We start from the raw sequence: 26,452 nt of genomic DNA on the forward strand, positions 1-26,452 counted from the left end.
GAGGCCTTGTCTGCCCAGAGTACCAGGAAGAATCAAGCCTGGACTGGGCTGGGAGTTCAATGTGGTGAAAGGGATAGCAATGGTAGCAATGCCATCGATTTTGCCTAAAACCAGCAAGGACGGCATCCCTACCTGGGACCACAAATGTCCATGCATTTCCTAATTTTCTCTTGCCCAAACAAGACATGCAGAGGAAGGGATACAGCATGATCTATTAGAAGCAGCACTGGGGATGAGGAAGGGGGCAGCACGGGCTCAGGAGTCAGATGACCTTGGCTCAAACCCCAATTTGATACTTACTACCTGGGCTGACCTTGGACAAGTCATTTAACCTTTTGGGGCCTCAGTTTCCTCTTCTGTAAAAACAAGTAGGTTGGAGTAGATGATTTCTAAAAGTTCCAGAATCACAGAATTTCAGAGTTGGAAAGGACCTGTTTGGCATTTAAAGCCCTTCCCAACCTTCCTCCAACCTACCTTTCCAGACTTCTGATACCAAAGTCCCCCTCCAGGCACTGCAGCCAAGAAGGCCCTCCTGAGGCCAGCCACACCAGAGAGCCCATCTTCTGTCTGCCCTCCCTGCACACAATGTCTGGAAGGTTCCCCTCTTCAAATCCTGGATTTCCTTCATGGCTCAACCTCTGTAAACTATCCCCCCAGTCACTAGCTTCTGCTTCTTTTGGATAATCATGGTGCATGGTCTTTCCCCATATAGAACACAATCTTTTAGAGGGCAGGGATTGTTTGGCTGTGGGCTATGGCCAGGCTCCCAGGGGCACTTAATAATTCTTGTTGAACAAGTGACCTCAGAAGCCATGTAGGCTGATCAGTACCTGAAAAAGGAGCCTCCCTACCACCTAATTTGATTGAAAGGAATCCGCCAACACCTAAAGCAGCCTGTTCTATTGTTAAAGAACTGTCCCTATTTGGAAATTTTTAGTCAGTGAGTCAGTGAACATTTCTTAAGCACCTACTATGTGCCAGGTACTATCCTAAGCATTAGGGATACAAATACAAAAAAGATAGAGCCTACCCTCAAGGAGCATACAAAATAAAGCAGGGGTGGGAGAAGGTACCTAGCCCAGAGCACCCTCAAATCATGCCCAAATCTGCCTCTGCAACCTGCCCCCATTGTTCCTGGTTTTACGATACCTGACGAGGGCTCTCTCGTCCCCCCCCAAGACAACCACGGGAACTTGAGGCCCTTCTTTATCCTACTGACCTTCCCTCCCTAAAACGGGGCCCCTACACCTCCGATACACCATCCCTTTCGACACTGCAGTTAGTAAGTGACACCTCCGGCTACGGGACTGGGGGATGATGGCTGCAGTCTGCTCTTCCCCTACTTGGATTCTGCCAGGGCGAATGTTCCCCAAGGAGCCATGGTCTAAGTGGGCTGCTTCCTATTACAGTCCTAAGGCAGGATACTCCTGATTCAACATGACAAATCCTAATAAGAGAGGGGAGCCACTGTTCGCTTCACGAGGATCAGATTCTGTGAATGAGCCTGACTTTCTTCTGGCAAGTTTTCCAACATGGATGGGCGTGACATGACCTTCAGGCAGGTGAAGCTGAGCAAGGTCGCATGACTGAGCATGTGACCCAGTCTGTCTGGAGGGGCAGCAGGCAGGAAGGGCCTCTGACCTTCCCTCCCTCCATGCTTGTGCCTGGAGACCCTGCACATGCTTTCTGTGCTTCTCCTGGGCTCTCTCCAGGGCCCTGCTGCCAAAATGAGCGCTGGAACTGCACACAGCAACAGGGGTCTACGCGAGGGGTTAAGAAACCACCTCGATTCCGGCCGTGTCCTGTGGACCTAGGATTCATCAACTGTCATCCACTGTAATCCTCTTTACTGAAGTAACCCTGTGCTCTACTCGTGGAGGATAACTATTCAGCAATCAAGTCTCGCTAGACATAAATCATCGTTGACAACTATGTATGTCAGGCTAAGGATTTCCCTTACAGTTCATGGGAGACCACCTTTGACTAGGTTGGCAGGTTCACTACTGAGCCAAGAACTAACTTCTCTAACGAGTCTTCTCAAGCGTTTTTCTCTCCAGGGCAAAGACACTTGTGTGGTGACGCTGTGGATTTAGTTTGGCTAAGGCACACAGATCAAGGCCAAAAGACCTCGAGTATCATAGCAGCCCAGCTGATTCAGGGGCAGGGTGGGAAGCTGTGGGGGCTTGGCCCCATCCTGCAGGTTTATTACTAGTGTTCTGACCAGGTCGGAAAACAGAGGGAACATTACCTCTGTATTCCTAGACATTACGCCTTTCTTAATAAAACCCAAGAAGTCATTTGATTTCTTGGCTGCTATATCATACTTTTCACAGATACCAACTATGCTTACTCTCAAAGCTCCAACATCTTTTTTCTGACAAGTTACTGACCATTCTTCCCTTATCTTACATTTGTAAAATTATTTTCCTGAACCTGAGTATAAGATTTAATACTTACACCTGTTAAGTTTAATTTTAAGACTATAAGAGACATGTTGGATTTGCTACAAATCAAAACAGTATTTTGGGGGCAATCTTCATTGGGAGAATGAATCTCCTCATCAGTTATCTATGCCAATAAAATTAAAGATCCAAATTAAAAAAAACAAAAGCCATTTTGGTCCACTGTCCTGGTCTGTCACAATCTTTCTGAATTCTTTTTTCATCCCTCAGTATTAACAACAGGTTCCTGCTTTAGATCACCTGTTTTAAATTCTATGGTTCGATAATCACTAAAACCCTCCTTGCTCTGATGTCCTAGGATCCTCTAAGTTACAGGTTTAATTTTTCATCGACATTATTGATAATACAGTTATGACTACAGCCCCTCATCACTACAACTGAATCTATCTACAATAAAAAGTCAGCAACATTTTTGTTCAAGATTCTAAAAATGTACTTTAAAGATATGCTTATTAATATCCCTTATTTAATGAATTCTCGCTCATACATGTATAGACACTTACATATACATCCAGAGGTGCTAAATCCAAACATAAAAAAATTGGCTCATTAAGAAAAAAATCCAGACTAGCTAGGTGCCACCTGTCAAATACTGGGTGGGGGGGGGGATGGGATGACTTCTGAGCTTTTCTAAAGCAGTAGTGCTAGTTTTTAACTCACAAAAGTCAATTTAAATATCAATTCACTTTTAAAATTAATTTCATTCTTTCTTAAGTCCTAAATCAAGGGAGATGCTGTCTTTTAATGTAAAGATAAACATGTTTATTTACAAAGCGGATGGTAATAGTATGGAGTAAGCACCAAGAGGGCAGTGCCTAATCTCCTTTTTTATCTTTGTGTTCCTGGACTGAAGCTTGTACAGAGTAAGTACTAATAAGTGCTTGTGGGAATGACTAGCATAACCCAACCTGGAGAAAAGAGAAAGTTTAAATACTTGTAACGCACGAGGGAGTACAAAGAATCACCATATGGGAAGCCACGGTCAGAGAAATCTTGGCTAAAAATAGTCAGAAGGTACTGAAGAATGACTGAGAATCAAGAACTATTGTTACCAGATGGGAAACTTTAAGAAAAGGGGTCAACATCAGAGGTGCACATGATCAGTGGTATCAGAGATGGGGGCAACTGAACCATACACGAGGATCCCTGAGGGCCACACACTGACTTGGAAAACTACGTGTTCATAGATTTCTTTTTTACCAATTCATTTATTTTGTTAAACATTTCCCAATTACACTTAAACCTGATTCCCACTGCACTCGGGAGCATCACGGGCCATGTGCAGCCCACATGTTTGACACCTCTGTCCCAGATAATATAAAAAGAGTTGGTATCTTCAATCTCTGAGATTAAAGGAGACTTGGAGGTGATCAGATTCCAACCTACTCTTTTTATAAATCAGCCAAGAGAGGTCAGAGAAGCAGTGACTTGTCCAAGGTTACACAGAGAGTAAGTAAAGCAGAGACTGGAGCCTGTGTCTTCTGGCTCTGAAGTGAGCTTCATGACAGCCGCATAACTCCAAAAGCTGAAGAGACCTGATTTAATCCTATTTTCAATGGCCTAACTGGATTTTTTTTTCCTCTCTCAGTAAAAGATAGATAAGCACACACCTGTTTTTATGAACAATTACTTTCAAAATGCCATAATATGGTATAATATAATAACTGTTGAGTGTTCTCAGCTCCGTCCTCCTTTCTACCAGCCAGAGTGGTAGGAGAGCCCAGTTTTGTTAAAATGAGCAAAAAGGTAACATGCTAATAGAGAGCTATCAAGGGAAATAAACCACCACATTAAAAGCCAGAAACTCACTGTACTTTTTTTCAAAGAAGAGGTTTTTATTAGTTAAATGGGGTGGAAAACTTTCATGAAATGATCTTTTATAAAATAACAAACCCAGAACTGAATTACAGCATTTTACTTACCTTTTTAAATGCTTCTGGCATACACCGGTCCACAAATCTTTTACAATTTTCATCAGACTCAGAAAGACCTTAGTAAAAACAAGAGAGGGCATCCCACATTCAATTTTGATGTTAAATAGTAGAAAGAGACATGGAACACAATAAAACTAATTTTAAATGTATGCACAATCAAAGGATTGAGGCAATAGTTTCTTGGAGATTTAGGTTTACTATGGCTAACTAACAAACCCACCAACAAGCTACTAAAAGATCAAAATATATTCACATAAATAACCATAGCATTAATGCTAACAAACTTTTTTTCATTAAATTATATAGGAAAGTGAAACATTTTTAATAGCGCCTATATAGAAATAATTTCTTTTCACAAAGATAAATTTATGAGAATAGAATCAGTCTTATAACCGGAAGATATCTCAGAAATATCTCACCCAATCTCTTATCTTATGTGAGAAAACTGAGTTCCAGATAGATGAGGTTTTGAAGCTGCCCAAAGAGAAACAGCTAGCTGGTAATAGAGCTGACATTCAAATCCAGCCTCCTGATTCCAAATTCAATGATCATGCCAATACGTCACAGCTGAAAAACCAACAGAGGAGGCTAAAACCTTCCTTTCAAATCCATTAATGTCTTTATTAGCTGGAAATCCTGTTCAGGAAAATTTAAACTCTGTCCTTTATCCTCCAAGCACTCAAAACTGCAAACTCTTTTAACTCAGTGGAAAGCAAAGCATGAATTCACAGGAGCATGACTTCCTGAGGCTCTCCAAACTTTCGGAGTCAATACAGGAAAATCAACTAAGATTTCTCATAGAGATCACCTGCAGAGTGAACTATATATAAATTGCAAATATTTGGATGGTGGAACAACAGATATGAAGTCAAAAATTAAACTGCTATAATATAATTTAATTGCCAACAATTCACTTTAACCTAACATATAATATGTACCATTTAATGCACATATTATAGTCCACCTGGACAGAGAAGAAAAATAGATGAGGAGTTCAAGAAATGTATCATAATTTTGCACCTTTGAAACAATGGAGTGCTTCCATTTTACACCGTGTAAGTCAAAGGGGTGGATTTTGTCTTTTGTAATTTCTAAATATAATTTTTTAAAATTGTGATCAATTTTTTAAAAAAGAAATGTATCATAATCCCAGCAAACAGAGCATGATGGAATTTCCAATTATCCAGATATTTGATGAAGTTCTCTTTCTTCCAAAAAGTCTAATAACTTCTTGCTCCACCTAGTTGGTAACTTTATCTTTCGAATGGTCATAGAACCAAGAAAGGAAAATTCTATTCAGGATCTGATTCTCACTAACAAAAAGAAATTGATTGATGAGTAATAATAATGGGTACTTTGAAGGAAAAGTGATTACTTAGTCTTAGAATTTACGATAAAAGAGGAAATTTGGAACCAGTCGAACACGAAACGTGGCTTTGAGGAGAGCAGACATGGAAAGACAGCTGGGATTTCATGGGAAATCTTAGTGATCTTTGTTAGAGGGGAAGTCAGCCAAAGAGGTAGGGGAAACTCTCCAGGAAAAAACTCTGGAGAAACAAAGGTAAACAGTTCTGAAGTAGGAACAAAGTGAGTTAGTTGTCTAAAGAAGCCAATGTGCTCACACAGAGAACTCACCAACCAAAAAAACAAATCAATGTACATGCAGACGAAGGACGGGGACGAAGGGTCACGGGTCTGTGAGGGCGGAAGCAGGCCTGCTAAGTGGACAATGGCAAGGGCGCGCGTGCGTGTGTGTGTGTGTGTTTAGGTCATACTGAGGGGAAGAGACGGACAGCAAGGCCGCAGAGCAGATGGGAACCAGAGAAGACCCCGCTGCTCCATCCTCCTTAGCACTGCTGCCTCGGCACTGAATGCAATGATGCCCCCTGGGGCCTCAGCACTTGGAATCCCCCTCCTCCTGGACGAACACCCTGAAGGACCCCCTTCTTCCCTAACTGCTGAAGGTGCCCCACTCCCACCCCCCAGAAGAGCCACCTTATGTTTGTTTCATGTCGGCTCTGCACACACTCACTCACACAAGGACACGTTTTCTCCTGTGTCAGAATGCAAGTGCTCAAGAACAAGGATGGTAAGAAAGCCTTCCAGCAGGGAAATCAGGGCGCCAGGAGCCTTGGGTCTGGGCCCCGTGAGGATTGCTTGTTGGAGCAACTCCCCCCATCCCCCTCCGCGGAGGGCAGCAGAGCCGTCTTCCAGGATATCGGATTCAATGGGTTCTGTTCGGCCCCAAAGGGTAAAACCAGGAGGGGGATGGGGGGAGTTGCCAGGAGGCAAACAGAGGTTCTCTATATTTATAACCGCTCCAGTGTGGGGTCATGAAGAGCCGGGCCCAACTGAACCAACTGAACAAAAGTATCCTAAGAAGGAGCACTGTCCTGGGTAGAATGGGCTGCCTTAGAAGCTAGTGGGCTGGCGTCTCCCAGTCCAGTTCAAGTAGGTCCAGACTGTACGTCTGGAATACAAAGCCTAGCCAAATCCTGAGAGGGATCTCAAAGCCCAGCACCAAGTGATCCATTCTGGGGTCCATGACAAGCCAAGCCTTCCTCAAGGAACCATGGTTTTGTTGTATTAGCGTTTCCTCTTCCAGAGCAAACCCCAATCCTGTGACTTGGCAGGCTGTCTACAAAAATGTCTAAGATAACTTACAAGATCAAATCAGCTGTGGTTCATTCACTACTACTCTCTGCCCTGTGTGAAGGTGGAGTCATGGATTCCAGAATCTCCATTTGAGGGGATGCAGCATAGCCACCTCTGCACTGCCCACTTAACTCACTACTTTGGACTTCTGATTTCTCCACTGTGCCCTGACCCGGGCCCTTCCTCTGTTCCCAGGCCCCACTCCTACTCACTTTTTAGTTTTCTTCTGTGTGTTCTCTCCCCCCATTAGATTGTATGCTCCTTGAGGGCAGGCACTGTCTTTTTTGGTACTTGTATCCCCAGTGCTTAGCACAGGGGCTGACACATAACAGGTGCTTAATAAATGTTTACTGACACTGGTTAAAAAAAAGTCCTCATTCTATGGCCAAACTGGTGATGAACCTCCCAATTCCTAGCTTGGGTGATTTTCAGAGCACAGATATCCAGGCCATCGTCGGGCTCACACACAGCAAGACCTGTGGAACCTGGCACTCCAATGACAGGGCCACTTCCACACCCCTATAAGGCTCTGGAGTAGGATTCCATGCTTCTACGAAAAAAACAAAGCTACAAGACTGTCCTCAGTCCAAGCGCACCCTTCACACTTGCAGAGTAAAAGCGGAGAAGAGTAGAAAGGAAGAGAAAATGCTAAGAACCCCCAAATTCTTAATCTTTATTCCAATGACCAGTAATCTAAATAGGTGATCTTTGTCCAGCATTAAAAGGAGGGACATACTGCAGAAGAAAATGAACAGAGAAATGCTGACGAACGAGGCTGGGAAGCAGAGAGAGGCTGCAGCCAAACCTTCAACTTGGCTGTGCTTCCTGGGACGGGACCTGAATGGGGGGCCTGGCTTCAGTGCGTCCCCAAAGACAACAACGACAAACCTTTGTCATGGGGGCATGATGAGAGTCTCATGCAGTTTCAAGATGCACGTGGGAACAGAGAGATGCCCACAAAGGTAACGGTAGCCCACAGATAAGTGAGGAGTTCTGGCTGAATTGCACTGGAAAAACTGCACGAGCCCTGATTTTCTGATGCCTCAAACGCTTGTCATTTTCATGTCACTACTTTCTCAGTGACACTTGGGGCTGTGAATGATGAGCTTTTCAATATCTTAAGACTTACAGTCCTATCTAACTTGAAGTATAACAGAAAAACATACGACTGCGTGGCACAATGTACAAGAGTTTTGGAGGTGGGAGTCAGGAAGACCTGAGGTTTTAACTAGCTGTGTGACCCTGGGCAAGTCACGATCTCTTTCATGAGATATCCTTAATGCAATATAAAGGGAAATTCAAATACCAATTGAATGAACAAATCTTACACCACAGACTTACATAATTTTAGTGCAAGAGAGGACCAGAGAGCTGCTAGTCTGCTCACTTTCTTCTGCAAAAAATAACCGTGGCTGACACACTCCTATCGCCTGCTATCATTTATTAAGCACCTTATCTATATCATAAAGATACAGGCAGAGATAAGGTGACTTCCTCAAGGTTAAAAAGTCAGCCGCTGGCAGCACAGGAATGGGAGCCCAACCTGGGTGGCACAGGGGAGAGAGCACTGGGCCTCCAGTCTCAGACACTTACTGACCCTGTGACCTTTGACAAGTCACTTAACCTTTGTTTGCCTCACTTTCCTCAAACTGTCAACCAGCCACCAGATGAAGAGATGGTTTTATCAATGCAAATATTATCAAAGAAGATCCATGACTAGCTGCCTTGTGGCTGAATCCCAAGGACCCCAGGGCCTTGCTTTTCTATCGGAATTTGTATATATCATAAGGTAACTCTCCCCCTCCCCCATACTGGAAAAACTCACCCAGCCTGGCGAGGCGGGCAGAAGCTATCAGGCATTTTCCCAGTGATTCTTCCCGTTTGTAAGGGATGGACCAATGGTCAGTCAAAACTCGGCTTTCCAGTTCATATAAGTTGGTTGTAGGAAACTCAATATTGTCTCCAGAGCAGTTGCCATTTTCATCATTCTTCTGAGAAAAAAAAAACGTTAAAGAAAAGCTTATTAACACAAATGAAAAATTCAAATTTTAACTATACTATATTATTTAATTTCCAAAATAAATGATATAAAAATGACACAGAATTTTCCAAATTTCATTATACATGAAAGTTGTCACTAAGATTTTGATGACCATTAAAGTAGTTAAGGTCAATTGTTTTTTCACAACAATTCTCTACTAGGTTGGTTCTTAATATGTAAAACTTTGTTTCAATACCCATGGCAGTTCCTTTAAAAACCCTAAGCAATTGTTTCCAATTTCATAATGAGTCACAAATAAAATGAACAGAAGAGGCCACCTACTCCAACTTGTGCTGAAAGAAATATCCACTTGAGCCTGACTAGTACTGGTCATCCAGTCTCTGCCCAAAGACCTCCAGTGAGGCAGAGCCCGTTCTGCTCGGTAAGGACAATAGGGTCTACATCCATCTCTTGACCACTTCCCTGCCCAGCTCCAGGTTCTGCCCTGCTCAAAGAGAACCAGTGGAATCCCTCTTTCACATTCCGCTCTCTGGTCCTCCCAGAGCCTTCCTTCTCCAGGCTTAACCCTCAGCTCCTCCAAGCAATCCTCACATGGCACAGCCTTGAGGCCCCAGTCACACTAATTTTCCTGAGAAGGCTTTTTTTCCTTTGGGAATGGCCTCTATTTTTTTCTTTAACACTTTTATTTAAAGTTTTGAGTTCCAAATTCTATCCCTCCCTCCTCTCCTCCCTCCCAGCAAGCAATCAGATACAGGTCATACATGTGCAATTATATAAAACATTTCCATATTAGTCATTATGTACAAGAAGACTCAAATAAAAGAAAAAATGAAAGTGGAAAAAAAATAACATGCTTCAGTCTGTATTCAATCAATACCAGTTCTTTCCTTGGAGGCAGACAGTTTATATGCTTCATCATTAGTCCTTTGGAATTGTCTTGGATCACTGTATTGCTGAGAATAACTAAGTCATTCACAATTCTTCATGAACAATACTGCCGTCACTGTGTACACCTTTTCCTGGCTCTGTTCACTTTACTATGGATCAGTTCAGAAAACCCTTTCCAGGGTTTTCTGAAATCAGCCTACTCATCATTTCTTATAGCACAATTAATATTCCATTACAATCATACACTACAGCTTGTTTAGCCATTCCCCAGTTGATGGGCATCCACCCTTTGATTTCCAATTCTTAGCCACAAAAAGAGCTACTATAAATCTTTTTGTACAAACAGGTCCTTTTCCCTTTTTTATAGATGTCTTTGGGATATAGACCTAGCAGCGGTATTACCGAGTCAAACGGTAAGCACAGTTTTATAGCCCTTTGGGCATAGTTCCAAATTGCTCTCCAGAATGGCTGAATCAGTTCACAACTCTACCAACAGTGCATTAGTGTCCCAGTTTTCCCACATCCCCTCCAACATCCAACATTTCCCTTTTTTGCCACATTACCCACTCTGACAAGTGTGAGGTAGTACCTCAGAGTTGTTTAATTTGCATTTCTGAGAAGGCTTTCTCAACTTAGCAACCTTCTTTTTGAACTGTGATGCCCAGAACAGAACATAGTACTGCAAATGTGGACTTACCAGGGCAAGAACACAGTGGAACTATTGCCTTCTAATTCCTGGAAGCACGGATCTCTCTTAACGAAGGTTTTGTGGTTCATACTGAATTTGTACTAAGGTCTTTTTGACTCCAGGTCCCTAATTCTATCCACTATGCTACCTAATTAGTTGTTGATTTAGGCTACAAACTGGAGTGAGCTGGTGGAGAGTATAGGAAGATTAGCTTCAAAATGGTAAAGCTAGAGTGGTAGGAGTGACTATAAATTTAGGAAATGAAGGTTAAATATCTCTAAAATAATCTGGCAAATCAAGGGAAGAAGTTTCAATTAATAGAATTTATTAAGTTATTTACAAACATTTTTCAGAAATGTATTTACTAAAAGCATAAGGATAAGAACTGGACCTGTCATTTCAAGGGTATAGGGAACTCAAGAGGTAAAATGATTCGCTCACACTTAACACAGTGGTGGGATCCGTACCCAGTTCTCCCTGCTTTCCATGCCAACTCTCTATCCACTACACAACACTAAGTATTATTTGTATGATAACAACAACAACAACAATAATAGTGTTTATATAGTCACAACAACAATAGCTAACATTTATATATAGAACCCACGTACCAGGCACTGTGCTAAGCGCTTTACAAATATTATTTCATTTTGATCCTCACAACAACCTTGGAAGGTAGGTGCTATTATTATCCTTCATTTTATAATTGAGGAAACCGAGGAAGGCAGAAGTTGAGTGACTTACCCAAGGTCACATAGCTAGTAAGCGTCCAAGGTAGAATTTTAACTCAGGTCCTCCTAACTCTACACCCAGTGCTCAATCCATTGTGCCAGCTAACTATTTACAATCTCATAGGCATATTCCCAGGAGAGAAATAGTGTACTGGCCTAATAATTTAAGATGAATTGTTTCATCAAGCAATGTGTGCCTTCAAAAAAAAAGTATCTTAAAAAAAAAAAAAAAAAGAACCTTGAGATAAATCCAGATGATAAATATAGGGTTATCCCCAAATTCCTAACGTGATAAACATTTCAAATTATTGAACTATTATCTAACCTCAGAATGATTTAAATGACTTGTAAGATATATGTTTGATTGATTCCTTAAAAAAAAGTTAAGTGCTAGAAGAGGTAGTTAATGAAATAGAAGGAGAAATGTCAGTATTTTGGAGTGACGAGGCAGCCTTCTAATTAACTTCTGCCCGTATAGTATCTTTCAAGTGCTAAACAACTGGATCCTTCTGCCATGAAGAGCTATGGAATATTAGTGTCCTTTTTTGTTCCTTAAAATCCTGGCCTCTTTCAATCTATGTTAAGACAGATGAACTGTCTACTGAAATCTACCTAAAAACGGCGCATGAGTTGTAAACAAGTATGCAAATATATAAAGGGAGATGACTTTAATGGAATACTTTGGAGAATTTTTAAAAACTATTTGATTTTCCAGCCACTAAAAAATACTTAAATTAAAGTTTTCTTAAAGTGGCACCAATACAGCCAGGTTATGGTGTTCTCCTTTCACAAGATACTGGCAATGGCAGGGCCAAACTTCACACTGCCTAAGAGGGTTTTTTTTTAGCTGACATTTTCCAGAGTTGGCACAATGCAGCTGTCATTCATTTATGAAGTCAACAGGTATTTTGGAAGTCCTAAAAATGGAGATGTAGCTAGAACTGCACACACTTTTATTCTGTTCTTATAAATACTATGATGATATCTGTGTTAACAGTAAGGGTTTTTTATTTTGGTCCAAAGGTAAGATTTCATCTATATAGAAAATTTCCCAGGGAATATATCTCTGTACTTTACAGTCTTAGAAATGAGCATACATTTCAAAAACACATCCTCAGAACTCTGTTACTAGTCAGTAAGTCAGTCAACAAGCACTGACTAAGCATTTTCCTGTAGGCCAAACACTGTGCTAAGAAGTGCTGGGGATACAAAGAAACACAAACATAATCCTTGCCCTCAAGAAGCTTACATTCTCTGATGGGAGAGATTAGATACATACAAGATACAGATATATACATAGTGTACATAGGAGGTAATCTCAGCTTAGCAGTGGAGGCCTGGGAATGACTTTTTGAAGAGGGATTTGAGTGGAATCTAGAAGATGGAAGCAAACCTAAAGAGCAAAATCATTCCATGAGTGGAAGATCAGAGGGTGAAAAGCACAGAGTTGGAAGATGGAGTTTATGTAAGACAGACAGCAACGACATCAATGCTGTTGGATCATCCAATACATGGAAGGGAGTTAGCTGTAAGAAGACTGGAAAGGCCAGGTTGTGAAGGGCTTTAAAAGCCAGAGGATTGTTCATTTGATCCCAGAGGCAAACCTACTGAGGAGTCAGCAGTGGTGACTTGTACTTTATGAAGGTCACTTAGGCAACTGAAGGACAGATTGGAGTGGGGAGAGGCTTGAAACAGAAAGACCAAACAGAAGGCTATCGCAGTAGAGCACGAGTGAGGTGGTTAGAGACTGCATCAGGGTGGCAGCAGCTGGTGAATGGAAAGGTGACAGATGTATATGAAAGAGGTCATGAAAAAGGAAGGGCAAGACTTGGCAACAGACTGGGTACGTGGGTGAGTACAAGTGAGGAATCAAAGACGACTGAGCTGTGGGCCTGGCTGACTAGGAAGATGGTTGCGTCTTCTACAATAACAGCCAAGTCAAGAGGGGAGGGCTTAGGAGGAAAGTTCTTAATTTCTGTTCTGGACTTGAGGTAGAAATGTCCCGGAGAGGCTGGAGGTCAGGAAAGATGTTAGGACTAGATAGACAGATCTGAGAATCTTCTGCGGCAGAGAGGATAATCGAAAACATGCGAGCAGATGAGGTTACCAAGAGAGATAATCTGGCGGGAGAAGAAAAGAGGGTGAGGACACAGCCTAGGGTGACATTTCACATAGTAGATCAAGTGTCACAAGTTGCAGAGAGTCAAGAAGAATGAGGAAAGGCCAAGATATCTGACAATGAAGAGATCACTGGCAATTTTAAAGAGTGTCAGTTGAGCAATACAGATCAGAAGCCAGATGGCAGGGGCTTTAGAAGAAAACGAGAAGAGGAAGTGAAGGCACCTAGTTTAGATAGCTTCCTCAAAGAGTTTAACCATGAAAGGGAGAAGAGATAAAGAAACAGCTGATCAGGATGATCAGATCATGTGAGAATTTCTTAGAGATAGGAGAGATGTGGGCCTGTTTACACAGTGGCAAAAAAAGAAGCCAACAGGTAGAGATAGAAGATTAAAGAGATGGGAATTACAGAGTGGGCACTCTGCTGGAAAAGACAAGCTAGACTGGAATCAAGGCTACGTACACAGGGGTTTGCTTTTGTAAAGGAGAAGGGTTATTCCTTCATGTGAGATTGTGTGAAGGAGAGAGGAGGGTAAACATCTAAGTGATGTGAAATGAGAAGAGGAGCTCTTGGCAAATGACCTTTTTTTTTTCTTTTCCCAGTGAAGTATAAGGTAATGATATCAGGTGAGAGGGTGGGGAGAAGAGGTGCCAATGGAAATTTAAGGAAGGATGAAAAGGTTTTAAATAGCCCCTGTGGTGAGTGGGATAATGAAACGATAATAGAGGTGTAAAAGAATTGTCTTGCTGCAGTTAGAATCCCAGCTGAAAGGATGTAACATGAATTCGCAGTGGTTTCGTGACTGTCACTGTGTGTTTGTTATTATTAGCAGTAGAAATAACATACAAGGAATCTAGGAACACATCTTACCTCGAAATGGCCTTTGTTCCCTCCCTCCCTTCTAAGTCTGCCTCTCTTGGCTTTCAGAGGGTCCATAACCCCAAACCTTCAAAAACAGTCTTCCTGCCTCAAGTCTATCTCCATTCCAATCTATCCTCCATTTCCTGAAGTGCCAGTCGGACATGTCAGACAGTCGCTACTCAATAAACTCCAGTGGCTCTCTACTGCCAAGGATCAAAGATGTTGCTTTCAGCTTGGCATTGAAGCTCTTTATACCTTGGACCCATCCTACCTTTAAAGTCTTCTTACACTTTACTTAACTTTACACAATCTATAATCTAGCTAAAAAGGCTTTCTTTGCTGTCCCTTACATACATCTCCCATCTCTAGGCATCTGCACTCTCTGGTGTCCCCCAGGCTAGTAATGCATTCCTCTCCTCCCCTCTATTAGCTTTCCGGGCTTCCTTCAAGACTCAGTTCAAATCATACCTTATGCATGAAGTTTTTCTCGGCTCTACCAGTTGTTAAGACCTTTCCCTTTTCATTTACCTTCATCTACTCTGTGTGTGTGTGTGTGTGTGTGTGTGTGTGTGTGTGCGCGTGTATCTTATATGCCCCTAATTCTTCACATGTTATTTTCCCCAGAATGTACACTGTTTGAGTTATCACTACGCCTCTAATTACCCAGTGGGAGTAACATAATGAAAACCTTATAGTTTTAGGCCACCACAGTGCACAAGCACACTCAAACGCCTTCGATGACCTTATTATTACCATCACTTTTAGGAAAACATCTAAGGGGTTATGCTTTCTTCCTTAAGTGGTTCTCTGTGATCTCACAAAAAGAAAAGGTTATTAAACTGAATAACACTACAGAAAAAGGACATAGGAAACCAACTCTTTAAAGTCAACTCTTAGCTTTTTTAGGATGGATTAGTCTCCCTGCCTGACGTGTCTCCTCACTCCAACCAACCTCCAAGGCCACCAAAGGGAAGCACACCCCTGCCCCTGTTAATCCCCTACTGAGTACATCCCTGTGTTGAGCACTGGAAGATCTTCACAAACTGGCCCCATTTTTCCTTTCTAGGATTATTTCAATTTACTTTTAGTAGCATCTACCATTTTATAGCACTTTAAAGTTTGCACAGCAGTTTAGATTTATCATCACAATTGATCCTCACATCAACCTTGGGGGCAGGTGCTATTATTATCTCCATTTTGAAGATGAGGAAACACAGGCTAAGCAAGGACAAGTGACTGGCCCTGTGGTCTGTCTGGACACACTGGACTTCGTGTTGATTCCCACCCATAACACTCCAGCTCTGGCTTCTGGGCTGTTTGTCCCCCATATCTGCAACATTCTCCTTCCTCTTCCCTCTCACCTCTTGGAATTCCCGGTTTCTTTTAAGACTCAGCTTAACACAAAGCCTTTCCCCCCCACCCCATAAATTGTATTTGTTTTTGACCTATTTATGTGTACCTTGTCTTCCCTACTAGAATGTAAACTCCTCCAGGGTAGGGGCTATTTCACTCTTGTTTTTCTATTAGCTCATGCATTTCAATCACAGGAGAGACTGTGCTTATTTGAGGCAATTCTACTAACAAGGAGAATTTAGTCACCTGATTTTCTAACCCACCATAAATAAGGAAAGGATTAAAGGGAAGAGATGACAAAAGACAGGCACATGGAGGTCTCAGATGGTAATGGAGAGCCTAACACAATTCCTTATACACAGTAGGTGCTCAATAAAGTCTTGTTTAATTATTGATTAGGCTGAGGTAGGGAAACCAATTAGGAAGCCAATGAAATAATCCATTTGAGAGGTGAAAAGAGCTTGAACTAGGGAGATAGCTGTCAACATCACAGGAGCTGGTAACTGAGTGAATATGTGAGGTGAGGAGGAGTGAAGAGCTGAGAATGACCAGACTTGAGAGATGGTAGTGCCTTTGATAGAAATAGTGAATTTGAAATGTAGGAGATAAGATGATGAATTCTATTTCAGCATGATGAGTTTGAGATGCTTGTAGGACAAGCATATTAAAAAGTACAAGAGGTGGTCTGTAATATAGGACAGGAGCTCAGGAGAAAGGCTAGGCCTGGATATATAGATCTGGGAGTCATCTGTAGAGATGATATAATTGAACCCAAATGGAGCTGATAGCAAGCAGGTGGCACAGTGGAATTCCAGGCCTGGAATCAGGAAGACCTGATTCAAATATGACCCCAGGAACTTAGAAGCTGTGTGACCAAGGGAAAGTCACTTAACCTCTGTTTACCTCAGTGTTCTCATGAGTAAAACGGAGGTAATAATAGCACCTGGTTCAGAAGAGCTGTTATGAAGATCAAATGAGATTATAATTGTAAAGTGCTTTACACAGCGCCTAGCACATGGTAAGTGTTATATAAATGTTAGCTATTATGATTATTAGTTAAAAGTATTTATTAAGTGCCTATTAGGTATTAGACAATGAGCCAAGCACTAGGGAGAAAAATAAAAGTAAACAAAAAGACAGATAAGGGAAGACAATCCATCTTAAAGAGAAAACAGAAAGGGGGAAAATATTTACCTGAGTGGGGGATGAATGGCCTGTGAGATGCCTGAAGACAGACTGGAGCCAAGAAAGATAAGGACTAAACTGGCTTATAAATGCCCTGTGGTGCTGAGGTCACCAAATGTACAAATAGAAGTCAAGAAGGCCCAGCCAGGAAGCAGGATGTGGGTAACGTTCCAACAAGGTGCACTGAGAAGAAGCAGTCACATAACAAGAGGGAACCAAGAGAAAGCAGTGTCATAAAAACCCCAAAATCACGCAGGTAGTAGCGCCCAAACCAGAATTTCGAACCCTGTGTTCTCCGATTGCAACGTTCTTTCTACTAGGCAACACTAATTTTAAAGAGTTCATAGCTCAAGTGGCAAGTGATGTGGATAGTATAAGCAGGCTGTGGTATTTTGTCCACAATGATATATGTCTACAATGTGTTGGTTAGAAGCCCGGCACTGTGCACACAAATCAGGTCCTGCTTACCCTCACACCTCGCAATGTGGCAAGGTTTGCCTTCCTTCTTGTCATTAAGCACCACAAGGGACTATGTTAAGACTATAAACATCCTTAGTTTGGGTTTTGTTTTTTTTTCTGATTCAAAAACATTTCAATACCTCAAAAGACAGGTGAATATCAACATAGGCTCTCTTTTTGTGAGCACTGACTGCAGTCAAGCTTCAGAACTGCTGCGGTCAAAAAAAGGTCACCAGATGGTGAAAGATCTGGTGACAATAAAATATAAAGATACCAAGTAAGTGTGAGAGGTCAGATGAGACAGCTGCTTTCAAGTACATTAAGGGATATCCGCTGGAAGAGGGAATTGCCTTGTTCTATTTGGCCCCATGGGTAGGAGGACATGGATCAATGGGGGAAAATTGAAGAGAGGTGGATTTAGGCTTGAGATCAGGACAATTTCTTAACAATTAGAACAGTAAAAAAACACTCCAAAAGTTGACTGCTGCCTCGAGGACGTGGGTTCCCCCTCACTGGAGGGTTAAAGCAAAGTTGGCCTGGCTCCTTGAAGTAGTTAAGCTGACCCTGCTGCAGAAAGGATTCTTTCAGGCATGGCTAGGTAAAGTCACTGAGATTCCTTCCAACTCTGAGATTCCATGACATAGCAAGGAGATACTTTAGGAAGACTTGTAGTGACTTAATTTGAGTGCCTCAAGTGACTTAAGACTGCGAGTGCAAAACTGCTGCAGATTTCATTTGGAAGAGATTCCTAGTGAGGAAACACTAAAATCATAAATCAAAGGATCATAGCTTCAGAACTGGGAAAAAAAAAATTCACATTTCTAATGATTCTTTAAAATATTCTCCACATATCACCTCCCACTCTACCAGATTCGCTAATAAGACAGAAAAGGAAAATGATAAATATTTGAGGGGATATGGGAAAATAGGGACACTGATAAACTCTTTGTTGGTAAAGTTGTGAACTGATCCAACCATTCTGGAGAACAATTTGGAACCATGCCCAAAAATATAAAACTGCATCCCCTTTGACCCAGCAATACCACTGCTAGGCCTACATCCCAAAGACAGCAAAGGAAAAGGAAAAGGACCTTCATGTATAAAAATGTTTATAGCAGCTCTTTTTGTGTGACAAAGAACCAGAAAATTGAAGGAATGCCCCTCAATTGGGCTAAACAAGTTGTGGTATGGGATTGTGATGGAATACTACTGTGCTATAAGAAATGATGAGCAGGATGATTTTAAAAAAAAACCTGGAAAAACTTACACGAACTGATGTGAAGTGAAGTGAGTAGAACCAGGAGAACACAGTAACAGCAAGACTGTACAATGATCAAATACGAATGACTTAGCTATTCTCAGCAATGCAACAAAGGCAATTTCAAAGGACTCATGATGAAAAATGCTATCCATATCCAGAGAAAGAACTGATGGGATCTGAATGCAGACCTAATGCATACTATTTTTCACTTTCTCTATTATTTTTTTCTTTTGGTCTGTTTCTTCTTTCACAACATGACAAACATGGAAACGTTTTACATGACTGCACATATATAACCTATATCAAATGGCTTACCATCTCAGGGAGGGGGAAGCAAAGGGAGGGAGGGAGAGAGAAAATTTGGAACTTAAAATTTTTAAAAAATGAATGTTAAATATTTTCTTTACATGCAATTGGGGAAAAGATAAAATACTATTAAACAAGGAGAAAAATAAGTATGTTCCACATTCCACTACTAAAGAATCAGTATCTTATCCCAAAGTTATAGTAAGACAACATAAAGAAAAAAATGAAATAAACCCAATTATGAACATGATGAAAAATGCAGTTTTGCATATTGTGCAAAACTGCATTTCTGAATTACTTAGTCACATTGAAAGAAGATGCCATGATCTGTAGTAAAAACTTGAAATTTTGTCTTAGACTATTTTAAAAGAGTGCTTATGAAATGAGATAACATAAAATCATAGAATCAAAGCTGAAAGTGTTCTCAGAAATCATCTACCTTTCTACAAATGAGGTATCTGTAGCCAGCAGGGTGAAAGTGATGTACCATGGTCATAGAAGGAGTCAGCAGCAGCAGAGGCAGGATTCACACTCAGGACCTCCACCACAAAATCATAAATCTCTGAACTGCACACTGCCTCCAACTTAGAACATTAGGCAAAAGAGACCTAAACATCATGTCCTATAAACCTCTCATTTTGTGATTTGGAGACCTGAGCTTTGTTTCTGGGTGAGCTCCAGTACATGTGTGTAATCCCACAAAAGAAGGACTCTAGTAAGCGAGCACAAACTGAGCAGGGGGCAGGGTTCAAGCATCTTGACTCCCCCTCTAGCACATTTCTCAATCAGCCACCACATTTCTCAAACAGAGGTTTGCAACGCCCAGGTCTCCAGACTCCAAGCTCAGCACTACCATTCCATGCTTCCATTAATTAACATGCACTGGCACAAGACTAATAAAAAAGCAACCAGTCTCTGAATTCCACATAAAACCTGACAACAGGCATTACATTCAGAAAAGGTTGATGATAGCTTCCTATGGAAGAGATAGCAGGGCCAGAAAAAAGGATGCAATCCAAAATGGGAAACAGTGGCATAAAATGAAGGGCCAAAGGACAAAAGTCAACAGTGTCCTGCCCCTGCCCCCATAATGGCAACCGACTTCTAGAGTTAGTGCAAAAATCAAAGGAAATAATATTTGTAAAGCACTTTGCACAGCTTACAAAGCTATGTAAATTCTAGCTATGCACATCCTCGTTATTTTTATTACTCATCAAGCTAATCAAGTTCTCTTAGTCACTGCCCAGAAGACGGCCATTCCTTTAGCAATACTGCTTATTAGGCAAAAGAACATACACATGAGTGCTTAGGGTTTTCCAGTATATTATTCAAAGCGAACTGCTTTCTCAAAATACTAAAGGTCTCTTAGTCACCAAATCTAGAGGCCTCTTCTCCACCCTCTTCTCTTGGATCCTCTCCTTTCGACTCGTCTCTCTAGGTTTCTGGGACACCGCTTTCTCCTGGTTCTCCTCCTAACGGCCTAACTGCTCCTTGGCTGGTCCTCCAGGTCACACCGTCTCACCTTGGGCCCTCTTCTCCCTCTAGACTATTTTACTAGGTGATCTCATCAGCAATCATGTACACGATTACCATCTCTATGCTGATGATTCCCAAATCTACTGATCCAGCTCTAACCTCTTTGTTGACCTCCAATCTGGCTTCTTTATTTTTCTGTCTACCGGAGAGCCAAGCTGGATGTCCCAGAATATGTCACTCCTCCACCTACATTCAATAAACTCCAGTGGTGCCCTATCACCTTGAGGATCAAATATAGAATCCTTTGTCGTTCAAAGCCCTTCTCCTTACATCTTACAACCCCACGTCCACCATGTACTCTACGAGCCAGTGACACCAGCCTCTTTGCCATTCCTCTCACCAGACATTCCACCTCTGGACTCTGGGCATTTTTATTGGCCCTCCTTTCTTCCTTCCTTCCTGGAAACTTCTCCCTCCTCTCTGGCTCCCCTGGTTTCCTCCCAGTCTCAGCTAAAATCCCACCTTTTACAGGAAGCCTTCCCCTCCCATCCCCCTTAATCCTAGTGCCTTCCTTCTGCTGCTTATTTTCAACTTAGCCTGTCTGTAGCTTGTTTCTCCATAGTTGTACACAGGTTAGCCTGTGAGCTCCTTGAACGCAGGGGTTGTCTTTTGCCCTTCTTTTTCTCCCCGTGCTCAGCACAGGGCCTGGCAGAGTAGTCACTTAATAAATGTTTGACTGACTTGCTGACTACAAAGAATGTATCAAAAGAACCTCAACAAGATCTCCGTACAAATACTCTAACTTCCCAGCTCCTCAAAGTACTCCACCCCACCTCAGCCCCACCCAGGAACGGTCACACAGTTGATCCTGGCATTACCCCAAGCGTTCCACTTCAATGTTCAAGAACTCTCAGATTTGTGTAACCCCATCATTTTTTAACTTTCCATCTCTAGCTAAGCCTCACTGCCACCAAGCTTCCTAGTTTCCTCCCGATGACCTCCAATTCCCCTCCCTCAGCACTGATCATATTTTCTCCTCCCATCTCTCCCTATGGACTTCATTCTTGTCAAGCCTACTCTTTGCCCTCTGTGACCTCCAATTCCTCCATGTCTCAGTACCAGCTCAGGCCATCTCTACTGTCTGGCCATATTCTCCTTCATTCCCAATCCTGACCCCTTGGTGGGCTAGTTCATTAAAATCTAGCCTATTCTCTACTCTCGAATCTTTTTCACTCATTAATACCCTGCCAAACAATAATTCTGGATTACTCCCACTATATGACCTGCTTTGTCCTACACGTGATCCTAAAGAGAACTGAAGGAAATCTCAAAGCACTTGGGGTAGACTGGGTCCACTACAAGCTTGTAAGGCAATCCTCCTCCTCCTCCTCTTCCCTAATTGTGTTGCCTATCACACTTAACAAAGTAGGTATTCCAAAACTTTTCTTTTCTCCTCAATTATCCCTTACGTCACTCCTTCCTCCTAAATCCAGCTTCTCTGCTGAGGACCTCACCTCATAAAATTGAGGCAATTTAACCAGACCTGCCTCTTTCCCCCTCTTCCTTTTCTTCTCTGTGTCTCCCACTAATTCTGAAGATGAGGTGGCCAAAGCCAACTGTAATCTCGTCTCTTCTAGCACACTGCCCATCCCCTCAGTAATCTTCAATCTCTCCCAATCTGCTGCCTACAAACAAGCTAAAATCTCCATTAAAAAACACCACCACCACAAAAAACAAAACAAAACAAAATAAAAAAAAGAACCTGAAAGTCCCTACCATGCCCACCAGCTCTTGTCTACATCTGGCTTCCATATGCTCTTCTCAGCCTGTACCATATACAAAATAGCTGTCTACACTTCTTTCCTCTCACTTTCTTTTCAACTCTAGGCAGTCTGGCTTCTTACCATCAGTCCACTGAGACTGCTCTTCCCAAAGTTACTAATGATTTCTTAACTGTCAAATTGAATAGCTTCTTGATAACCTCAACTTTCTCAATCTCTGCATCACATGGCCCTTTTTCACTTTCTCCTCCTGGGTACTCCTCTCTCCATTAGTTTTCATGAGCTGCTGGATCCCCTGGTTCTCTTCCTATCTGCCTAACCATTCCTCAGGCTCCTTTGGGGGATTTTCATCCAGTTCATGTCCGTTAACCATGTCCTGGGGCCTCTTCTCCATTTTCTATTCATTCTCTTGGTGATGTAAACCCCCATATGTTCAATGATCTCTATGCAGATGATTCCCAGATCTATTTATCCAACCCTTTAATCTCTATCAGCTCTACATTTGCATCACAAAATGCCTGTCAGACATTTTGAAATGATGTCCAATAAAGACTTCAAACTCAACATGTCCAAAACAAAATTCATCCTCCAACCCATCTGCTTTCCTGATTTCATTATTACAACCAATGAGTTCATCACCCTTCCTGTGTGCACCCAGGTGTGCATCATTTGTTTGGTATCATACTTCACTCCACTGATGCCAAACCTTTACAGTTAGTCCTTTCACATCATAGAAGTTAGGGACGCAGTATCCCCTTGATCTGGAAAATCCAAGTAAAATTTTTTTGGCCCTCCCTTCATACCAGAGAAGTCTGGTTTTTTTTCTTTTTCTTTTATGAGATGTTTATGGTACCTTATTGTAAAATTTAGATTAAGTATTTGGTCATAGGCTTGGTGTTGTCTACAAGTCTTCATGGGTCATCTTCGGCTTTTGTAAAACTCCCCCAAAATTCCCATTTAACTTCTTATGCCAGCCAGCAGCATATCAAAACCACGGTGCGGAAAGTTGTGATGTGGAAGGGATAACTGTATTTTCTTTCTCTATAACAAATCATACGTCCCCTTCTCTCTACTTACACAGCCACTCCCCGGTCCAGGTCCTCAGCACCCCTCCCCTGAATTACTGCCGGAACCTTCTAGTTGACGTCTCTGCTATAGCCCTTCCTCCACACAGTCTGACATCAGCACTTCTCCGACCTCTGTAAGCTCCAGAGGTTTCCTGATATGTCCAGGATCAAATGCGAAGTCTTTTGGCATTTAAAGCTCTTTACAATCTGGTCCCTTCATACACTTCTCAATCTTCTTACATTCTAATCCCCTCCATGCACGCTGTCATCTATACTGGATACCACCCTATCTCTGGTCTCTGCTATTCCCTACTCCAGTGCCCTCCCTTCCAACTTCCCACTCTAAGAATCCCAGGCTTCCTGTGAAATTCAACTAAAGCATGACCTCCACAAGGCCTTTCCTGTTCTGTCTCGTGCTAGTCTCTCTAAGGGGGCACCTGGTTCATACGTACAGTTCATGTTCTGATTTATATTTGTCTTCCCCATTAGAATGTAAGCTCCTTGAGGGCAGAGAATGTTTTTGCTTTTTCTTTCTCTCCCCAGGGCTTAGCAGTGCTATTGATTGATCGATAACTGGCCTGTGATGTCATTGATACAGGAAGCAGCCGGTGAGGTACCTACTTTGCACATCCAGTTCGGCACCTTCTTTACAAAGTAAGAATCTCAAAGTGTTGCCTGGTCTTAGTATTGAGAGGTTAAGTGACTTGTCCAAGATCACATGGCCAATAAGTGGCAGAGATAACACTACATAAGAGGGGAAACATCCATAAGGAGTAATAATAGTAAGTGACAGAGGAACAAATCACGGGCCTGCAGTGGGGAATAGAACCAGTGTGGCAGGCCTTGCCCAGTATTTTTATGGAATACAAATAATCCACATGAATGCTATCTAGGTAGCTGATCAATTTACCAGAAACTATGTACTAGTTATCCAAAATTTGCTGTTGTTCAAATGTTTCAGTTGTGCCCAACTCTTCGTGACCCTATTTGGGGTTTTCTTGGCAAAGATACTGGAATGGTTGCCATTCTGTTCTCCAGCTCATTTGATAGATGAGGAAACTGAGGCAAACAGGGTGAAGTGCCCAGGGTCACATTTCAACTCAGGTCCTCCTGACCCCAGGCCTGGTACTTTATCCACTGTGCCACCTCACTGCCCCAGAAGGAAGCACAGAGATCCTCTAGTCCAAATGTTTCCTTTTCCAGATAAGGAAACTAAGGAATGGTGAGGCTAGATGACTTAAACTAACTCTGGCCATAGAGGCAGGAGAGTAGCAAAGCTGGGATTAAAACTCAGGTCCTCTGAATTCAAATCCAGTTCTTTTCCCACCAGTGACTATACCATGCTGTAGCCAAAAGAATATCTACTAAGTAAAAGTTGATTAACTTGATTTTTAGTCTAAATGAGTAAATCACACTTAGTCACACAGAATACGTGAAGTATCTTTAATTATCTTTAATTATTTGTGAACATTTACCATTCTACTACACCAGAGAAGAGAGAGGAAGAAAAATATTTTTATAATTACAAAATAGCATTCTTTTAATCCTTAAGAAGTTTTCCTTGGAAAGAAAAGTTAATCCATACCTCTGGTATTCTAGTCACTACACACTGTAATGTGACTTTTGTAACAAGAATAGTGTAATTCAAGATTTACACTGTGATCTCTTTTATGAATACTTGGAGTACTTTCAGCTCAGGCACTCTCCGTCCAACAGAGACAGCTCAAGCTAAATCATGTAGCAGGTAATGAAAACCAAACATCCTGTCCTCATTATACTTAATTCTCTGTTCACATCAGCGCACATAACATACACTGAGTAACATGTTTACTGCCAAAACTGTAGTCGGCGTTTTCTCAAATATAAATTTATGACCTATTTCTGAAATACTGAATTACTTAATTTCTGGACAATAATTGTACCTCATCAAAGTACTACAAAACGGTGCAGGCTATACACTCTTTTCAAAGAATTCTTAATCTGGCAAAGTTATCCCAAAGGGCCCCCAACAATAAAGTAATGAGCATTCTTAAAAAATATCACTCCCAGGAATAGTTACATATCGGTATGAAATAAGAGATGCCTTAATAAATGTTTGTCGGGTGGGGATGGAAGGTGCTCATTTGTTTTCAAAAACTGACACTTCTGTTGGGCCTGGACACAAAACCTGAAAACAAAGACTTGAAGAGGACATCCAAGCCAATAGCTGAGGTACAGGAGGTATTACCAGATACTAAAAAAAAACAGGAAACACGACAAATATAGAAAAGGATTAAATGGTGGGTATTGAAGTCACACTAGTAATCCATTTGATTAAGAATTCACATGGGACCCTGTTTCATTTGTCTCCATGTGAGGATTTTTTTCCCCCGAAAGCGGAACTTGGCGAAACAGAAGCAAAGGCACAAGGTCCTTTCTTCTCTGCTGTTGGTGGATCTCCAGGTTTGAGGAGTATGTTTTCTTCATCTGGTACAGGATTTACTTCACTTGGTTTAATGGGACATGGAGGCCTCATTTTTTCTCTCTTATTTTCTTTCTCCCTCTGGTGGTTGTGCTAAGGGTTAATTTCAAATCCACATTACTGAAATGATCAATGGAAGAAAAATCACTACAAAGAGAACTACTGAGAATGATCAAGAAAGAATAAAAGTTGAAGAAGACGGCTGGTTAAAATCCTCAACAATCAATGGTAAAGGGGCAGCTAGGTGGCGCTGTGGATAGAGCACCGGCCCTGGAGCCAGGATGACCTGAGTTGAAATCTGGCCTCAGACACTTGCCACTAGCTGTCTGACCCTGGGCAAATCATTTAACCCCAATTGCCTCACCAAAAAAAAAAAAAGAGTGAAGGGTTTGATTTTCAAAGTTAACACAATATAATTATAAGTGAGGGAAGTCCTTGGGTACAAGAACAATAACCAAAGAAATGCCAATTTCCTAATGCTAGGTCCCCAAAGCAGTCCAAGCTGATGCTTACATTTCCGTGGCCATAAGATGCATCTCTCTCCAATATTCATCTGCCTCAAGTAGATTTCAATAGACTATTAGACACTAATGAGGATCTCAGTGTATTTCTTAGGGTTACTTCTATAAAAACGTTTGCTGGGCTGAGACAGCACAAGCTCCATGCCCATCAAAGCAATTCCTTTTAAGGACAGGACATCCTCTGCTTTGGGAAAGGGCCCAGAGCAGCCACACTTCACTCCGGGCACTTGGCCACCAGGCCC

At 41.9% G+C, this 26,452-nt stretch overlaps 1 protein-coding gene across 1 annotated transcript in view; it reads right to left on the minus strand.

Moving 5' to 3' along the window:
- USP24 (ubiquitin specific peptidase 24) overlaps positions 1-26,452 on the minus strand; it is a gene marked incomplete at its 5' end in the record, with an annotated part of 157,593 nt that overhangs the window by 113,375 nt on the left and 17,766 nt on the right. Inside the window, 2 exons of the mRNA XM_027852728.1 lie at positions 4,385-4,452; positions 8,877-9,042. Coding sequence (XP_027708529.1) covers positions 4,385-4,452; positions 8,877-9,042 — 234 coding nt within the window. The remainder of the gene's footprint in view (positions 1-4,384; positions 4,453-8,876; positions 9,043-26,452) is intronic.

Source organism: Vombatus ursinus, unplaced genomic scaffold (genome assembly GCF_900497805.2).
Source record: "Vombatus ursinus unplaced genomic scaffold, bare-nosed wombat genome assembly UNPS02009824.1, whole genome shotgun sequence".
Lineage (NCBI taxonomy): Eukaryota > Metazoa > Chordata > Mammalia > Diprotodontia > Vombatidae > Vombatus > Vombatus ursinus.